Source organism: Rana temporaria, chromosome 1 (assembly GCF_905171775.1).
Source record: "Rana temporaria chromosome 1, aRanTem1.1, whole genome shotgun sequence".
NCBI classification, from domain to species: Eukaryota; Metazoa; Chordata; class Amphibia; order Anura; family Ranidae; genus Rana; species Rana temporaria.
In genome coordinates, this window is record NC_053489.1 from 493,843,028 (window position 1) to 493,858,742 (window position 15,715).

Genomic DNA, 15,715 nt, shown 5'->3' on the forward strand with positions numbered 1-15,715 from the left:
TTGTTTACATTTGTCTGCAATAAGCTCTTCTTGCTTTTGTTGTTTAGGGAATCCATCCATATCAATCTTTGAGTTACACCAGTGGAGACACAGCAAATGACTCTCCTGCACATGTCAGCAGGTCTGGATTGCCTGTTAAGGAAAGTCCACGGAAAGAGAGTCTCTTGAGTTATCTGACAGGGAGCTTTCCAAGCCTACACAATCTGCTGGAGGGGACTCCACAAAAAAGTGCTGCTGCTGCAGTTAAAAGCAGTTCCCTTACCAGGACAGGTACCCAATACTTGTCAGGTTAAACATTTAATTCTTTTGACCCCATAGTTCTGTGAAATTGCTTCAGTAATACTTTTTTTTTAATCAAATTATAAAGTTCTAGGAGCCTCAGATATTAAGCTAGAATTTGCCATCATTTTGGTTGCAATATTACTTTCCCTTTATTAAAGTGTTACTAAACCCACAACAGTAAAATCAGTCTGCATATGCAGTAAAGAAGGCTGCTTATACTCTGGAACCTAAGGGGTTAATCTTCTGCATTGTGTAAAAAGGCCGGTTGATCCTGTTTTCTCTGATCCTCCCCTTCTTTTGCTGTCCCCAATCCATCTGCTGATAGCACAGAGCCCTAGGTGTCACTCTGCACATGCTCAGTTTGGTGTGCATTGCTAGATAGTTTATTTTTTATTTTTTGGGAGGGTGCAGGGCCAATCAGCACTGTCCAGACAGAGGTTCAGGAGGCATGCAGCCTCATAGGACAGTCAGAAGAAAGTGAAAAAAACTCTTCGTACAAACTTGAACCAGTGCTTGGCCGGACACAGATAGACTGCTATATACTGCGGATGAGAAAAGGTATTTAGCAGTTTAAATTTACTAAAATAATTGCATTTCTATGTTCTGTGCACTGTGGGAGACCAGATATAGTGAATGCAGGGTCCTGGGTTTAGTAACACTTTAAGTAAAAAGCAAAGAGCAACATTTTGAAAACTGTATACTATTGTGAGAGTATTCACATTTGAAAACTGCAGTTCTTTTGTGTTCACATATCTGACATGTATTTTATAACCCTCTCTTTTTACATGATAGATCTTAAACTATCATTTAGATCTATCATCTAAACATGTTACATCTACATTTAGAAGATGTAACATGTTTTGGCACATAGTTTATGCCAACTGTGTTACAAAAAGGCTATGTGCTGTGGAGGATCAAATAAGATATAAAAAAAACTGCTAATTACTATCTATCTATAAAGCAAAGCACAAGTAATTTAATAATATTGCTGCATATGTGTTGTCTCTCACTGCTGCCACCATACAAATATGCAAACAACAATGCTCAAAGTGTAGAGAATTATCACTCTAAAGTGGCTCTGTGATATAACCTTATTATAGATGTACACTTGTGGTAACATAAAAGTCCATAAAATTTAAAATCCACCAAAATTGTGCAAAATAAAGTGTTGAAATCTTCTCCCGTTAAGATAATTATCAATCACAAACCACCTTGCATGCACTGCTGATCCCTCTCCCCAAGATGTATAAACTCACCAAATCGCAATGCCTCCCACTCTCACGTTTGGCATAAAACACTTGAACGGTTGGATATTCACATAACTGTTTTATGCCAACCATGGGAGTGGGAGGCATTGCGATTTGGTGAGTTTATTCCATCGCGAGGTGGTGTGTGATTGATAATTATCTTAACGGGAGAAGATCTCAATACTTTATTTTGCACAATTTTGGTGGATTTTATTTTATGGACTTATTTTATGGACTTTTTTCTAACCATGGGTGAAAACCTATAATACTGTAAGATTAAATCACAGGGCCACTTTGGAGTGATAATTCTCTACACTTTGAGCATTGTTGTTCATTGATATAACTTGATTATTATGCACTCTAATTATTTGTTTACATAATAATTCATACAGCCTGTCTTTTCTGTTTCATCTAAACATATGTGTACATTGCATTGTCTTCGTTCTGTCAGTTCATGTGCCAGTTGATGTAACACTTATTCCTGTCATTTTTCATTTTCTAGTGTATAATATATTGTTTCATATTCTAAGACGTGTAAAACACATCTAGTAAGCTAACTGATAATGGAGTTTGCACAAAAATTTAAACCATCCTCTTACATTGTATACCCGATGGAAAGTTTGTTTAAGACCCCAGCCATAAGAAATGTACTGGTTTCTGTCATTATTGTGTTACCAAAATATTGAACAGTACATACGTCTTATCAGAAACATAGTTCTGTACTGCCTTCCCTTTAGTGAGTCTCGGTCTGTGTAGTACAGAATAATACAATGCTAAATTAAGCACACAAATAATTTTTTTTTACCCCAGTTTATTTTACAATGATTGAGAACTTGGATGAAACTTTTAACTTACAACATTAATATACTTGGTAAAAAAACTTTATTTATTATTAAAGTCCTCTGAATCGTCTCCTAATTTATTGATACAGGGAATACTATGGGCACAGAAATTTTATCAGAACACCCCTTATTGTCTGAACCCTCCTCTGTGAGCTTCTATAACTGGATGTCAAATGCAGTGGGTAATAGAGGCAGTGTGGTACACGAATCGCCCCTGATCAAGTCTGGAAACAACAGCCTTCCCACAGGTATTGGCACTTAGGTTTATTTGGACATTTTTTAGTACATGAAGGGACAGAGATCACATATCTGTTTAAGTACCGTATTTATCGGCGTATAACACACACTTTTTTCCCCTTAAAATCCGGGGAAAATTGTGCGTGCGTGTTATACTCCAAATGGCTGCCTCGGAGGGGAAGGAGGCAACGAGCGCCGCCGAAATAGAGCCAAATCTCCTGTGTACTCGGCTCCGCTGGCAGTCACGCCCAGTCCCTCTGCCTAGCATTTACATCTTGCCCATTGGACTGGTGTTATGTCCATCATAGGAGCCGGGCCAAGAGGCGGGACTGCAAGACGAGCCAAGTACACAGGACTTCCGGCTCTGTCTATCTCGGCGGCACTCGTTCCCTCCTCGGCAGGGGAAAGACTGCAGATGGGCACTAATCATGCTGCAAACAGGGGAAAGACTGCAGATGGGCACTAATCATGCTGCAAACAGGGGAAAGACTGCAGATGGGCACTAATCATGCTGCAAACAGGGAAAAGACTGCAGATGGGCACTAATCATGCTGCAAACAGGGAAAAGACTGCAGATGGGCACTAATCATGCTGCAAACAGGGGCAATACTGCAGATGGGCACTAATAAGGCTGCATTGATGGACATTTAAAATGTAATTTTTTTTCCTTAAACTTCCCTCCTAAAATTGCGTGTTATACGCCGATAAATACGGTAATATTCAGAGATGGTCTCTTTCGTTTATAAGGCTGTTATAGTACAACAATATAATAAAAAAAAGCACACTAGTGCATTCTACAGTAAAACTAATATCAGGTAAATGTCATCTAATTATTTTACTTTCAGCCAAAAATCGCACTGCTAGTTGCTGTGCTCCCAGTGCACACTAAAGTTCAGTCTATAAACAACAAGGAAAGGAGCTACTACCCAAAATTAATGAAACTCCTCCTAAACTGTTGGGTGCAGGATGTTGGATGCAGGCTCAGATGCCGAAGTGATGAATGAGTAAAGGACACTCCGTAACTCCATACATGCTCTTTAAATCAGTCCAAATTTATTGTATCTCCATAAAGATAAAAGTACTGCAGAGATAGAATCGTTTGAAACGCGTCTATCTCTGCTGTACTTTTATCTTTATGGAGATATAATAAATTTGGACTGATTTAAAGAGTATGTATGGAGTTGCGGATTGTCCTTTAGCCAAAGTTCAGTCTAGTATTGTTCTAATAGACTTTCAAACCCGTAAGTTATCCAGGAATATTGGCTCACATGTCTTTGTGTGTTATGTGATCATTGTCACATACTGCATATTCATGCTTTCATTCATAAATAACATCAACATTTTTATATACTGTCATCTGTGTTGTTCATTGGGAAGGGTTTTAAAAGGACTTGTGACTTCTCACATTAGACTTTACGTAAAACCTGAAAGAAATAAAAAGCAAAGGAGCTTCTGGCATCAACCAACAAGTGCTCATTGTCATTTTACACCTAGACAGTCAACATCCAGAGTTAAAGTGGCTGTAAAGTCAGAAGGTTTTTCATCTTAATGCATTATATGCATTAAGATAAAAAGCCTTCTGTGTGTTATCCGAAAGGGGCACACTCCCCAAATGCCCCGCTGTGGTGCAACCCCAACTTGGCCCACTTCTACACGATACCAGAGCCACACGCGTGGGCCAAATTTAACATTAAAATGCTTTCCCAAGTGGTTGAGGGCGATTCTTTGATCCCGTTATCTCTACTCCGCTCTAAATTTAATGTTCCAGAGTCGCACTACTTCCGATATTTACAAATATCCCATGCCTTCAGCTGCCAGTTTCCCATGGCTGGCCCACAGATTGTCCGTGCCTCTCTGGAGGATCTCCTCCGATCTGACTGGCTAAACAAACTGACTTCCCAGATTTACTCTCGCCTCCTTCGGGTCTCCCTTCCAGCCTTAGACAAGCTTAGGGCCCGCTGGCTCCATGATGCCCCTGAACTTGACGGAGATGACTGGGATGATATCTGGGACTTTCCCTTCCGACACTTGGTCTCTCTTAGAGACCGTTTAATACAGTTTAAAATAACCCACAGGGCCTACTATACCCCATACAGACTGCACCAAATGAATCCCAGCCTCCCTGCGGAGTGTTGGAGATGTGGGGGATCTCCAGGAGATTTCGCCCACATCTTCTGGTCATGCCCAGCTATAGTGGGATTTTGGGAGGAGGTGAGGTCGTGTATCTGTTTGGTCAGTAACATCCCATTACAACTCTCTGTGTCCGTCTGTCTATTGGGACTGGTTGAGCAGTTGAGCAAGAAAAGATATCGCACTCCATTGGAAAAAAACAGCTCCGCCCACGAGTATTTTTTGGAAACAGCTAGTGAATCAGAATCTCCCCCTATATAGACACTTATTTCAACAGAGGTTGTCCCGCAAAATACCAGATAGTATGGTCTAAATGGTTAGCAGGGCCATCCACAGCTTAATATACACCTCCACAGATGTGGGGACAGTGGTCCTCCGGGACTACAACCCCCATGACGCAATGTCTTCCCGGTATTTAAGGTACAGAGGATAGAAATCACATGTATCTGTGAGATGTGTATCATTTCTTGATGAAGTTCTTCCAGGTATCAGGGATTAGATGAGAGCAGAAATGTTGTTACTTGGACTTCGGTGCATACATTCACTCGGTTTTATCAAGTGAATGTTAGGGTACAGGAGGATGTTGCATTTGGACACTGTGTACTGCAGGCAGCAATATAAATCCGGTTGTTCTAATGGTGTTTCTTTGATCATAATGGGTTTCCTCCCCTCAAAAGCATTGCTTGGGGACATCCCAGTTAGTTATTATGACTGCTCTGTGTCCCAATATGTACGCTAAAGAAATTAGGATTTTCTTTATCGTACACCACGGAACACAGAGCCATTACATAATGGATTAAGGGTCACCAGCGGTTATTGGACACTGGCACAACCAATTAAAGACAGTTCTCCTCCATATAACCCCTCCCATCAGGGAAGTACCTCAGTTTTTTCGCCAGTGTTTAAAGGTGTTGGACACGATAGAATGCTAAAAGGAAAGCTCTGCCAAAGAGACCCTCTGGGGGTAAAAGAGCTATGCTTCTGGACCCACTCAAGCATGATCTGGGCCTCATGCATGAGGCGTCGCCTGTAATGTCTCTCTTTGGAGGACTGGGCTCTGAGGTCCAGCACTTTTGCTACTTCGCTAAAAGTCCTGGTCAGAGTCTTTTACAAGCCCCAGGGAAGAGGTATCCTTTAAAAAGAAACCCATATCCCTGAAGGTTGGCACACACTGCCCGGCGTGAGGGGCGAAGATTGGTACTGTCTAATCTTAGCAGAAACCTGCGACGTGGATAAGAGGTTAGAGTCCTAAAAAAATAATTTTAAGGGCCTTTCCTATACTTTAAAGTGAGGTGTCTTCTCTAAAGCCGCCACTGGGGGGAGTAAAGAGACTCACCACGTTTGTATGTTAAGAAGAAAACTACATTTCCCTGCTGCAGCCTGGCTTCAGGTCTCCTCCTCCCCCCTCCACCTCTCTAAGCACTAAAAGGATAAGAGGTTAGTAATGGGGCAAACAAACATGTTTTACGCATAGGAGGGGGAAAAAACTCACCACAAACGATCGCCGCCATTGCGACGGGGGCACGCTTTTATCGGAGTAAGGCATGCGCGTGCACAAAACGGCGCCAAATTTTAAATGCCATAAAAGGAACCACAAAGCCCAGCAGACTTTCTCCTTGAAGGGAACAGCAGCATTGCAAGGGACACATGAGATTCCATGTGGTTGGGGCTGGTATTACCAAAGAGAGACACTCACTTGGGCATTGAAACTGTGTGTTTGAAGTTGCTTACTTTATGTAGATTGCTAAACTGAGCACAGTAGTCTATGCTTTTGTGTACCTTGGCTTTGCATAAGCAATATGGCCAGGACAAAAAATAAGCTACTTGAGGCGGAAGGCTCTATCACTGCTGGCTCAGCACCTTCCTCACCTGTATTAGCCAATGCACCTGTACAGGATGAGCCATTGCCGCTATCTGGGATAGCGGGTTCTGCGGTGAGGCCTGGGCCTGCGTATGTCACCAAAGACACTTTAACAGTAGCCCTAGACAATTTAGAAGGGAGAATCGCTACGTTAATTGCTAAATCCTCAAAAAAGGAAAAAAAGCGAAACAGATCCCCTTGTGTGGTAGACCTCCTTTCAGAAAGATCTGAGGATGAGTATGATGATTCACCTATAGAAGATAAAGACGAGGAGTCGGATCAGAGGAGACATTCTCTGCATCCCAGATCCTGAAGTCGCAGGTGCAATGTTATGCAGGAACAGTATGTTCCACATTTAAAGTGGAGTTCCACCCATAAATATAACATTACATCAGTAGTTTTAAAAAAAATTCATTAGTCCTTTAAGAAAAAAAAAAATGTTTTAGATGCCTTCAAAGTGTTGTTGCTAGGCAGACTAGTTAATCTTCCCTCTTCCTGCACCTAGGTGCTTAAGCTTCCTAACCTACACCGCACAGACTCCTGGGAATGTAGTGGGTGTAACTTTCCAGGAGTCTGTGCACTCCCCAGTCTCGAAGAATCATGTGACTTGGACAGTACAGGTGCTGAAACCTGATCTGAAACCTATTACACTGCTTGTGCAGCACTGAGCATGTGCGAGATCTGCAAGGCTGAAATCCAGGAAGTCATACAGTCTGGCTTCATGATGCCCACACTTAAGATGGCCCCAGTCAATTTCTATTTTATAAAGTGTCTAAATGCTGTAACAGCCTAACAAAACTGACCTTAGTTTACAGACTAACTTTACTAGAATACATTAAGCTTGTGTATTACAGGGGTATTTATATTTAAAACGTGAAATTGTGGCCGGAACTCCGCTTTAAGTTATCTTCTTCAGGGTTAACTGAATCATCTGTCTTCTCCCTGGGTTCATTAAAAGCCCAGCAGGGTGCAAGCTCCTTCCCAGTGCACCCGTTACTAGAGGGACTAATGTACGCTGACTGGCAACATCCAGACAGACGTTTCTCACCTCCTAAAAAGTTTGATATTCTTTATCCTATGGAAGAGAAGTTTTCCAAGAAATGGAGCCTACCTTCAGTAGACGCAGCTATTTCTTGTATAAATAAGACCCTGACCTGCCCGGTGGATAATGCACAGGGGTTTAAGATCCATCTAAAAAGAAATTGAAATCTCTACTAAAATCCTCCTTTCTTTTGGCCGGTTCAGTTACCCAACCTGCTGTTGCAGCAGTTGGTATGTCTCAGGTCATCAAACAACAGATAGAGGCTCCATGCAAAAAACTCTTGGCCAGTTTTCCCTTCCATGGCGAACGCCTATTTGGGAACGACCTGGAAAAATATATCCAAAAGATATCAAGTGGAAAAAACACTCTTTTACCCGAGAAAAAAAAACAAGCGGCCTTGTTTTTAACGTACTCTTTCCCCAGTTTCGGGAAAACCTGCCTTCAGCCAGTGGCAATGGCCTTTTCAGCCAGCCTCAAAGGCCAAAGGAAATCAGGCTCAGAAAAACAAGAAGCAATGGGGTTCAAGAGCTAACAAGCAAGACCCCAAAGCCTCTCTGTGAAGGGGTCAACCGAGTGGGGGGACGGCTGCGTCAGTTTTCAGTGGCATGACAAACAGAAATCCAGGACAAGTGGGTAGTATCCACAGTATCCTCAGGGTAAAAACTGGAATTTCAAGAGATCCCATCTTCTCAGTTCCGAAGTTCAAGACTCTCCAAAGATCCACGGAAAAGAGGATCCTTCTTAAAGGGCTTGGATCACTTGCTGTCTCAAGGAGTAGACACAGAAGTACCCCTAAAAGAGCAAGGTTCAGGTTTTTATTCAAACCACTTTGTGATCCCAAAAACCAAATGGAGACGTCAGACCCATCCTGGATCTAAGATCTCTAAATCGATTTCTGAACATCCGCCATTTCCGAATGGAAACTATTAGATCCGTGGTCGCCACCCTACAAGGTGGAGAATTCATGGCGTCCATAGACATCATGGACGCATATTTACATGTACCCATCCATCCTGGGCACCAAGGATTCCTAAGGTTTGCGGTAGAACAGCGCCACTTCCAATTTGTAGCCTTCCCTTTGGTGTAGCTACTGCGCCCAGAGTATTTACAAAGGTACTAGCTCCTCTTTTGGCAAATCTGAGGACACAGAGCATAGCGGTAACAGCCTGCCTAGCTCAATCAGTGGCATGATTAAATCACGCTGCGCTCACTACGGTAAATTACCTGGAGCATTTAGAATGGATTGTAAACCTACAAAAATCATCTCTACAAGCCCAAAGTAGGGTAGAGTATCTGGGCATGATCATAGACACAGCCCAAAGCAGGGTATTCCTGCCAGAGCCAAAGATACAGTCTCTGAAAGACCTGATCCACAAGGTCAGGACAAAGAGGGGGCTGTCTATTTGCCTTTGCATGAGGCTTTTAGGCAAGATGGTGGCCTCATTCGAGGCTGTCCCCTACGCCCAGTTTCATTCTAAACTATTTCAAAGCAGTATCCTAACTGCCTGGAACAAAAAGATCCAAGCTCTGGATTTACCCATGCACTTGTCTCTACAAGTGCGCCAAAGCTTCAACTGGTGGCTAAAGACCAAAAACCTGCGGAAAGGAAGAACCTTCCTCCCAGTCACCTGGAAGGTGGTGTCTACGGATGCCAGCCTATCGGGCTGGGGAGCAGTGTTCGAAGAAGTCTTAGCCCAGGGAACCTGGGCCAAGACCGAAGAGAGTCTGTCCATCAACATACTGGAGATCCGGGTAATATATCGAGCCCTCAAAACCTGGACATACAGGTTACAGGGCCACCCTTTTAGGATTCAATCCGACAATGCTACTGCAGTAGCTTACATCAATCACCAAGGAGGCACCCGCAGTCAGGGTGCTCAGAAGGAGGTGCATCAAATTTTGGCATGGGCAGAAGAGCAGGTTCCTTGTCTTTCTGCAATCTTCATCCCAGGGGTAGAAAACTGGCAAGCGGACTATCTGAGTAGCCAGCAGCTAACACCAGGAGAGTGGTCTCTACACCCCGATATCTTTTAGACCATCTGCCAGAGATGTTGTACCCCGGATATAGACCTGCTAGCATCCAGGTTTAACAAGAGGTTGGACAACTTTGTGTCCAGGACGAGAGATCCGCTAACCTACAGAACGGATGTTCTAATAACACCCTGGAATCAGTTCACACTGATCTATGCATTCCCTCAGATCTTTCTCTTACAGAGACTACTTCGCCGGATCAAGAAGGAGGGAATACCAGTAATCCTAGTGGCCCCAAATTGGCCCAGGAGGCCTTGGTACGCCGAAATCGTAAAGATGGCGGTAGGAAGGCCCTGGAAGCTTCCGCTTCAACACGACCTGCTGTCTCAAGGTCCAGTGTTCCATCCTTCCTTTACGAAAGCTTAATTTAATGGCCTGGCTGCTGAGACCCACATCTTGAAAAAAAGAGGGGTCTCTGGTCGAGCTCTTTCTACACTTATTAATGCTAGAAAACCAGACTTATCCATTATAGAGTCTGGAAAGCATATGTTTCATGGTGTGAATCCAGAGGATGGAATCCTCAAAGATTTGAAATAAGCAAAATTCTTGCTTTTTGCCAGTTAGGAGTGGATATGAAATTAGCCCTTAGTACCATCAAGGGTCAAATATCACCTCTAGCAGTCTTCTTTCAAAGACCACTGGCATCTCATCCCCTAGTCCGGGCATTCATTCAAGGGGTACTGCAGATCAATCCGCCAGTCAAGTCTCCCTTGTGCCCATGGGATCTGAATTTAGAATTGTCAGTGTTGCAGAAGCAACCTTTTGAACCTATTCGCCACATTCCGCTGATTCTTGTAAGCAGGAAATTGGCATTTTTGATTGATATCTCTTCTGCTAGAAGAGTATCTGAAATAGAAGCTCTTTCGTGTAAAGAGCCTTATTTAATTTGTCACAAAGACAACATTTTATTATGACCCCATCTGGCCTTTTTACCTAAGGTGGTGTCGGCCTTTCATTTAAATCAGGACATTGTTCTGCCTTCTTTTTTTCCAGATCCGCGGACAGCGGAGGAAAAATTATTGCACTCTGCACTCTCTGGATCTAGTGAGAGCAGTAAAGTTGTATCTGCAGGCAACCGCTCAGATACGCAAGACAAATGTTTTGTTTATTTTGCCAGATGGACCCAAGAAGGGCAAAGCGGCATCGAAATCCACCATTTCTAAGTGGATTAGACAAGTAATTATTCAAGCTTATGGTTTAAAGAACAGGACTCCTTTTTCTGTTAAGGTGCACTCTACCAGGGCGATAAGTGCTTCATGGGCAGCGCATCACCAGGCTTCGATGACTGCAACTTGGTCTTCAGTCCACACATTTTCCAAATTCTATCAAATAGATGTAAAAGGACATGAGGATGCTGCCTTCGGGCAAAGTGTGCTGCAGGCTTCTTGTCCGCAAGCGGCCTGCTTGATCTGTGTCTCCCACCCTTCATATTGAGCATTGCTATGGGACGTCCCATTATGTAATGGCTCTGTGTCCCATGGTGTACGATAAAGAAAAAGGGATTTTTATAACAGCTTACCTGTAAAATCCTTTTCTTGGAGTACACCATGGGACACAGAGGTCCCCCCCTTTTTATCGGAACCTTTATTGCTTGCTACAAAATTGAGGTACTTCCCTGATGGGAGGGGTTATATGGAGGTGAACTGTCTTGAATTGGTTGTGCCAGTGTCCAATCACCGCTAGTGACCCTTAACCCATTATGTAATGGCTCGGTGTCCCGTGGTGTACACCAAGAAAAGGATTTTACAGGTAAGCTGTTATAAAAATCCCTTTTTTTCTACAGTTTACCTGTAAAATACTTTTCTTGGAGTACATCACGGGACACAGAGATCCCTCCCCTTTTGTCTGGGAAGTTTATTGCTTGCTACAAAACTGAGGTACTTCCTGTGTAGGAGGGGTTATATATGTCTTTTTTGATTTTCCAGTGTCCATTTACCTTTAGGTGGCATATAACCCAGTTAGTTATTATGGCTGCTCTGTGTCCCATGATGTACTCCAAGAAAAGGATTTTAAAAAGTAAGCTGTAGAAAAAAAAATCAAATTTTTGGTTCAATAGACTTCATTGAAGAAGCTGCAGAAGAGCCTGTAGTGCTTTTTTGCTGTGATTTTGTCATGATTTGTGTTTTTTAATCTGTCCCACAACAAATTGGCCAAAAAAATGCATAAAAAAATGCGCAAAAACGCACCTCCAAAAAGCACTGCAGATACGGATCAAAAGCAAACTGCATAGATGTGAACCAGGCATTAAGCACACAATTTTACAGTAAACCAGAAAATAGGTCTACAAGCACACATATCAAAAACACATATTCCACTGCACATAACACCAATAAAAGGGTTTCTTAAAGTGGTTGTAAACACTTTACAACCACTTTTACCTACAGGTAAGCCTAGATTAAGCCTTACCTGTAGGTGCTTGAAATATGTCCTAAAACTCCACGGTTCAGGCCAATCACAGCGCTGGAGCTGCGATACCCGGAAGTAACCCCGGGGAGAGATGTTGGCCGTCCGAGCGGTGTACGAGGACGGCTGCGGGGGCTTCGATCTGAGGTGAATGTTACATAATGAGCTAGTATTCTATGCATACTAGCTTATTATGCCTTTGTCTTGCAGGTGTTTTTTTTTTGTTTTGTTTTTAAAGGTGGGTTTACTTCCTCTTTAAGGAATGTACCAGAAAATGGCACAGTAGACATCCACAGCCATAATAAGCATGCATTTCAACTGCCAACCAATAAAAGGAATTGAACTCCACCTCAGTACGGTATTAAGACTCAGTCATTACCGCCTGCTCAGTTCACCAGGGGAGGGTAGGAATCTGTCTCTCGCCAAAATAGCCATGGCCACATAGTTTTAAATCTCTTCATCCCAACCATCAACAAATACAGTGCCTTGCAAAAGTATTCACCCCCCTTGGAATTTTCCGTGTTTTGTGGCCTCACAACCTGGAATTAACATGGATTGTTTGAGGATTTGCTGCATTTCATTTACAGAACATGCCCACAACTTTGAAGGTGTTTTTTTTTTATTGTGAAGCAAACAACAAATAGGACAAAATAACAGAAAAGGTCAATGTGATAACTATTCACCCCCCACCTTTTGTGGCTATCGCATCTCCAAGTCGCTTTGGATAAGTCTCTATGAGCTTGCCACATCTTACCACTGGGATTTTTGCCCATCTTTCATTACATAAGCGCTCCAGCTCCTTCAAGTTTGATGGTTTGCGCTTGTGAACAGCAATCTTTAAGTCTGACCACAGATTTTCTATTGGATTGAGGTCAGGGCTTTGACTAGGCCATTCCAACACATTTACATGTTTCCCCTTAAACCACTCAAGTGTTGCTTTAGCAGTGTGTTTGGGGTCATTGTACTGCTGGAAGGTGAACCTCCTTCCTAGCCTCAAATCACACACAGAGTGGTACAGGTTTGCTCAAGAATATCCCTGTATCCATCTTTCCCTCAACTCTGACCAGTTTCCCAGTCCCGACTGCTGAAAAACATCACCACAGCATGATGCTGCCACCACCATGTTTCACTGTGGGCATGGTGTTCTTTGGGTGATGTGATGTGTTGGGTTGGTGCCAGACATAGCGTTTTTAATGATGACCAAAAAATTGTCTCATCAGACCAGAGCACCTTCATCCATACATTTTGGGAGTCTCCCACATGCCTTTTCACAAACTCAAAATGTGCAATTGTGTTTATTGCTGAAAGTAATGCCTTTCTTCTGGCCACTCTGCCATAAGGCCCAACTCTTTGGAGCGTACGGCTTATTGTTGTCCTATGTACAGATTCTCCAGTCTCTGCTGTGGACCTCTGCAGCTCCTCTAGGGTTACCTTAGGTCTCTTTTCTGCCTCTCTGATTAATGCTCTCCTTGACCGGTCCATGAGTTTTGGTGTGCGGCCGTCTCTTGGCAGGTTTGCTGTTGTGCCATGTTCTTTCCATTTGGTTATGATAGATTTGATGGTACTCCTAGGGATCATCAAAGATTTGGATATTTCTTTATAACCTAACCCTGACTTGTACTTCTCAACAACATTGTCCCTTACTTGTTTGTAGAGTTCCTTGGTCTTCGTGGCAGTGTTTTGTTATTTGTGCCTCTTGCTTAGGTTTTGCAGCCTCTGGGGCCTTTCAAAAAAAGGGGTGTATATGTAATGACAGATCATGTGACCCTTTATTGCACACAGATGGACATCATTTCACTAATTATGTGACTCCTGAAGGTAATTGGTTGCACCAGAGCTTTTTATGGGCTTCATAACAAAGGGGAAGAATACATACGCACATGTCAATTATTCGTTTTTTTTCCCTGAAAAATTGTTTTATGTATGTAAACCCAATTCATAAAATTTGAGCTGGGCACATATATCTGCAGTATTTTGTTGTCTCTCTTCAAAGAACTAAGTCCCATAGCTCTCTCCTGATCCGTTCCTCTGTTATTAGCCTGATAACTCCTGACAAATTCTTGGACACATCAGATAAAAGCAGCCTGAAATGGGGAGGTTGCTAAAATAGATTGGCAGGGAGCTGGCCCTGTTACAAAACAGTTTTGAGAGCCTCTGCCTATGATCAGAGGTGGTGTGTGCCTTTCCTCCAATCAGCAATTTTAGCTATCTTGGCTGTATGCCCAGACATCACATTCTGTGTTAGACCCCTTTCACACGGGCGGACCGCTTAGGTCCGCCTGTCAGTTTTTAGGCGGACCTGAACGGACGCTCTGTGCACCTCCTATGGAGCGAGCGATGTAAGCGGTGACATGTCCGCTGACATCAAACCCACTCCGATACGCCAAATTGTGACGGATGGAAACCCTATTTTCCATCTGGTGGATTGGATCGGATGAAAATGGACTCTACGGTCCGTCTTCATCCGATCCCCATAGAGGAGAGTGGCACTCTGACAGGGCGGTCCCTGCACATTGTGCAGAGACAGACCTGTCCTCTGCCTGCTCAACGGGGAACGACGGAGCGATCCCTGCTGAGAAAAACTGAGTCCGTACACGGACACGTCCGTGTGAAAGGGCCATTAAACAGGAAGAGAAATACTCCTAACATGATCTGAATGTTTTAAACCGTGTATCAATTTGAAGACAGCAGAAATACATGTAAAACTTATGCAGGGAGATTTGGTTTATGCCTGTGTATCATCTGAGGCTGTTCACTTCACTGGGTGTATGGAGGGATTACATCCACTTTAAGCACACTTTTTATATGTTGTGACGCTATGCGAGGTGCGATACATGATCATAGGTACATTTCACCTCGCATACGTTCTATCATGAGAGACTGAACCGGAATCCATTCCGGGTTTTACAGCCTCTGTGCCTGGCTAGGATTCCGGTCCGGATGTTTGGGTCCACTGGAGTCCACAATCAGCTGGACTTTAAATGTCCAGGAAGAGAGCACAACAGGGCTCTGGCTTGAAACTCAGGAAGGGACCTGAGTGAGGGGAGCGCTGAGTGCTGGACTGCTTTACTACATGTTTTGTGGGTGTCAGGGACTAGCCCCACACTGTATAGAGAGGAGATCCTGTTTGTTTAGTTTAGCGCCGGACGGCAAGGATTTAATTTATTGTTTTGTTTATTTTAATCTGCAAACCGTTTATAAATAAAATCTGGCATCCGCCAGACTTAAAAGAAAGTGCCTGCTTACAGACTGTGATTTCAGAAAAGGTGATCCCCACGAGCTAATCCCTCACAATGTATATAGGTTTGCTATTTTGCCTGAAAACAATTTGTAATGTTAAATAGCTACTCTTAAGATTTACATACTGCTCAGCCGGGTAAGTGTCTAATTTATTATATGTCCCCTTTCCATATCCAGTCTGCTGATTGCACAATGAATCATCCGTATCGCCTGAGATTTTAGCAGAAAATTGATCTTGGAACAAGTGAACCTGCATCAGGATGTAGTAAAGCTGTATATGAAGTAGTAAAAAAAATTTAAAATCCTGTCTGTGCAGTGTGACAGGAGTATGTAGAGCACAAGATCATTGAAAGATCAATATACATTTTTTGGCAAGTAAAACAGTTGTCATATATTCAGG

The 15,715-nt window shown here is 43.1% G+C and overlaps 1 protein-coding gene across 1 annotated transcript in view; it reads left to right on the plus strand.

Annotated features, from left to right (window-relative positions):
• KIAA1109 (KIAA1109 ortholog) overlaps window positions 1-15,715 on the plus strand; it is a 393,986-nt gene that overhangs the window by 270,078 nt on the left and 108,193 nt on the right. Inside the window, 2 exon segments of the mRNA XM_040330387.1 lie at window positions 48-270; window positions 2,461-2,619. Coding sequence (XP_040186321.1) covers window positions 48-270; window positions 2,461-2,619 — 382 coding nt within the window.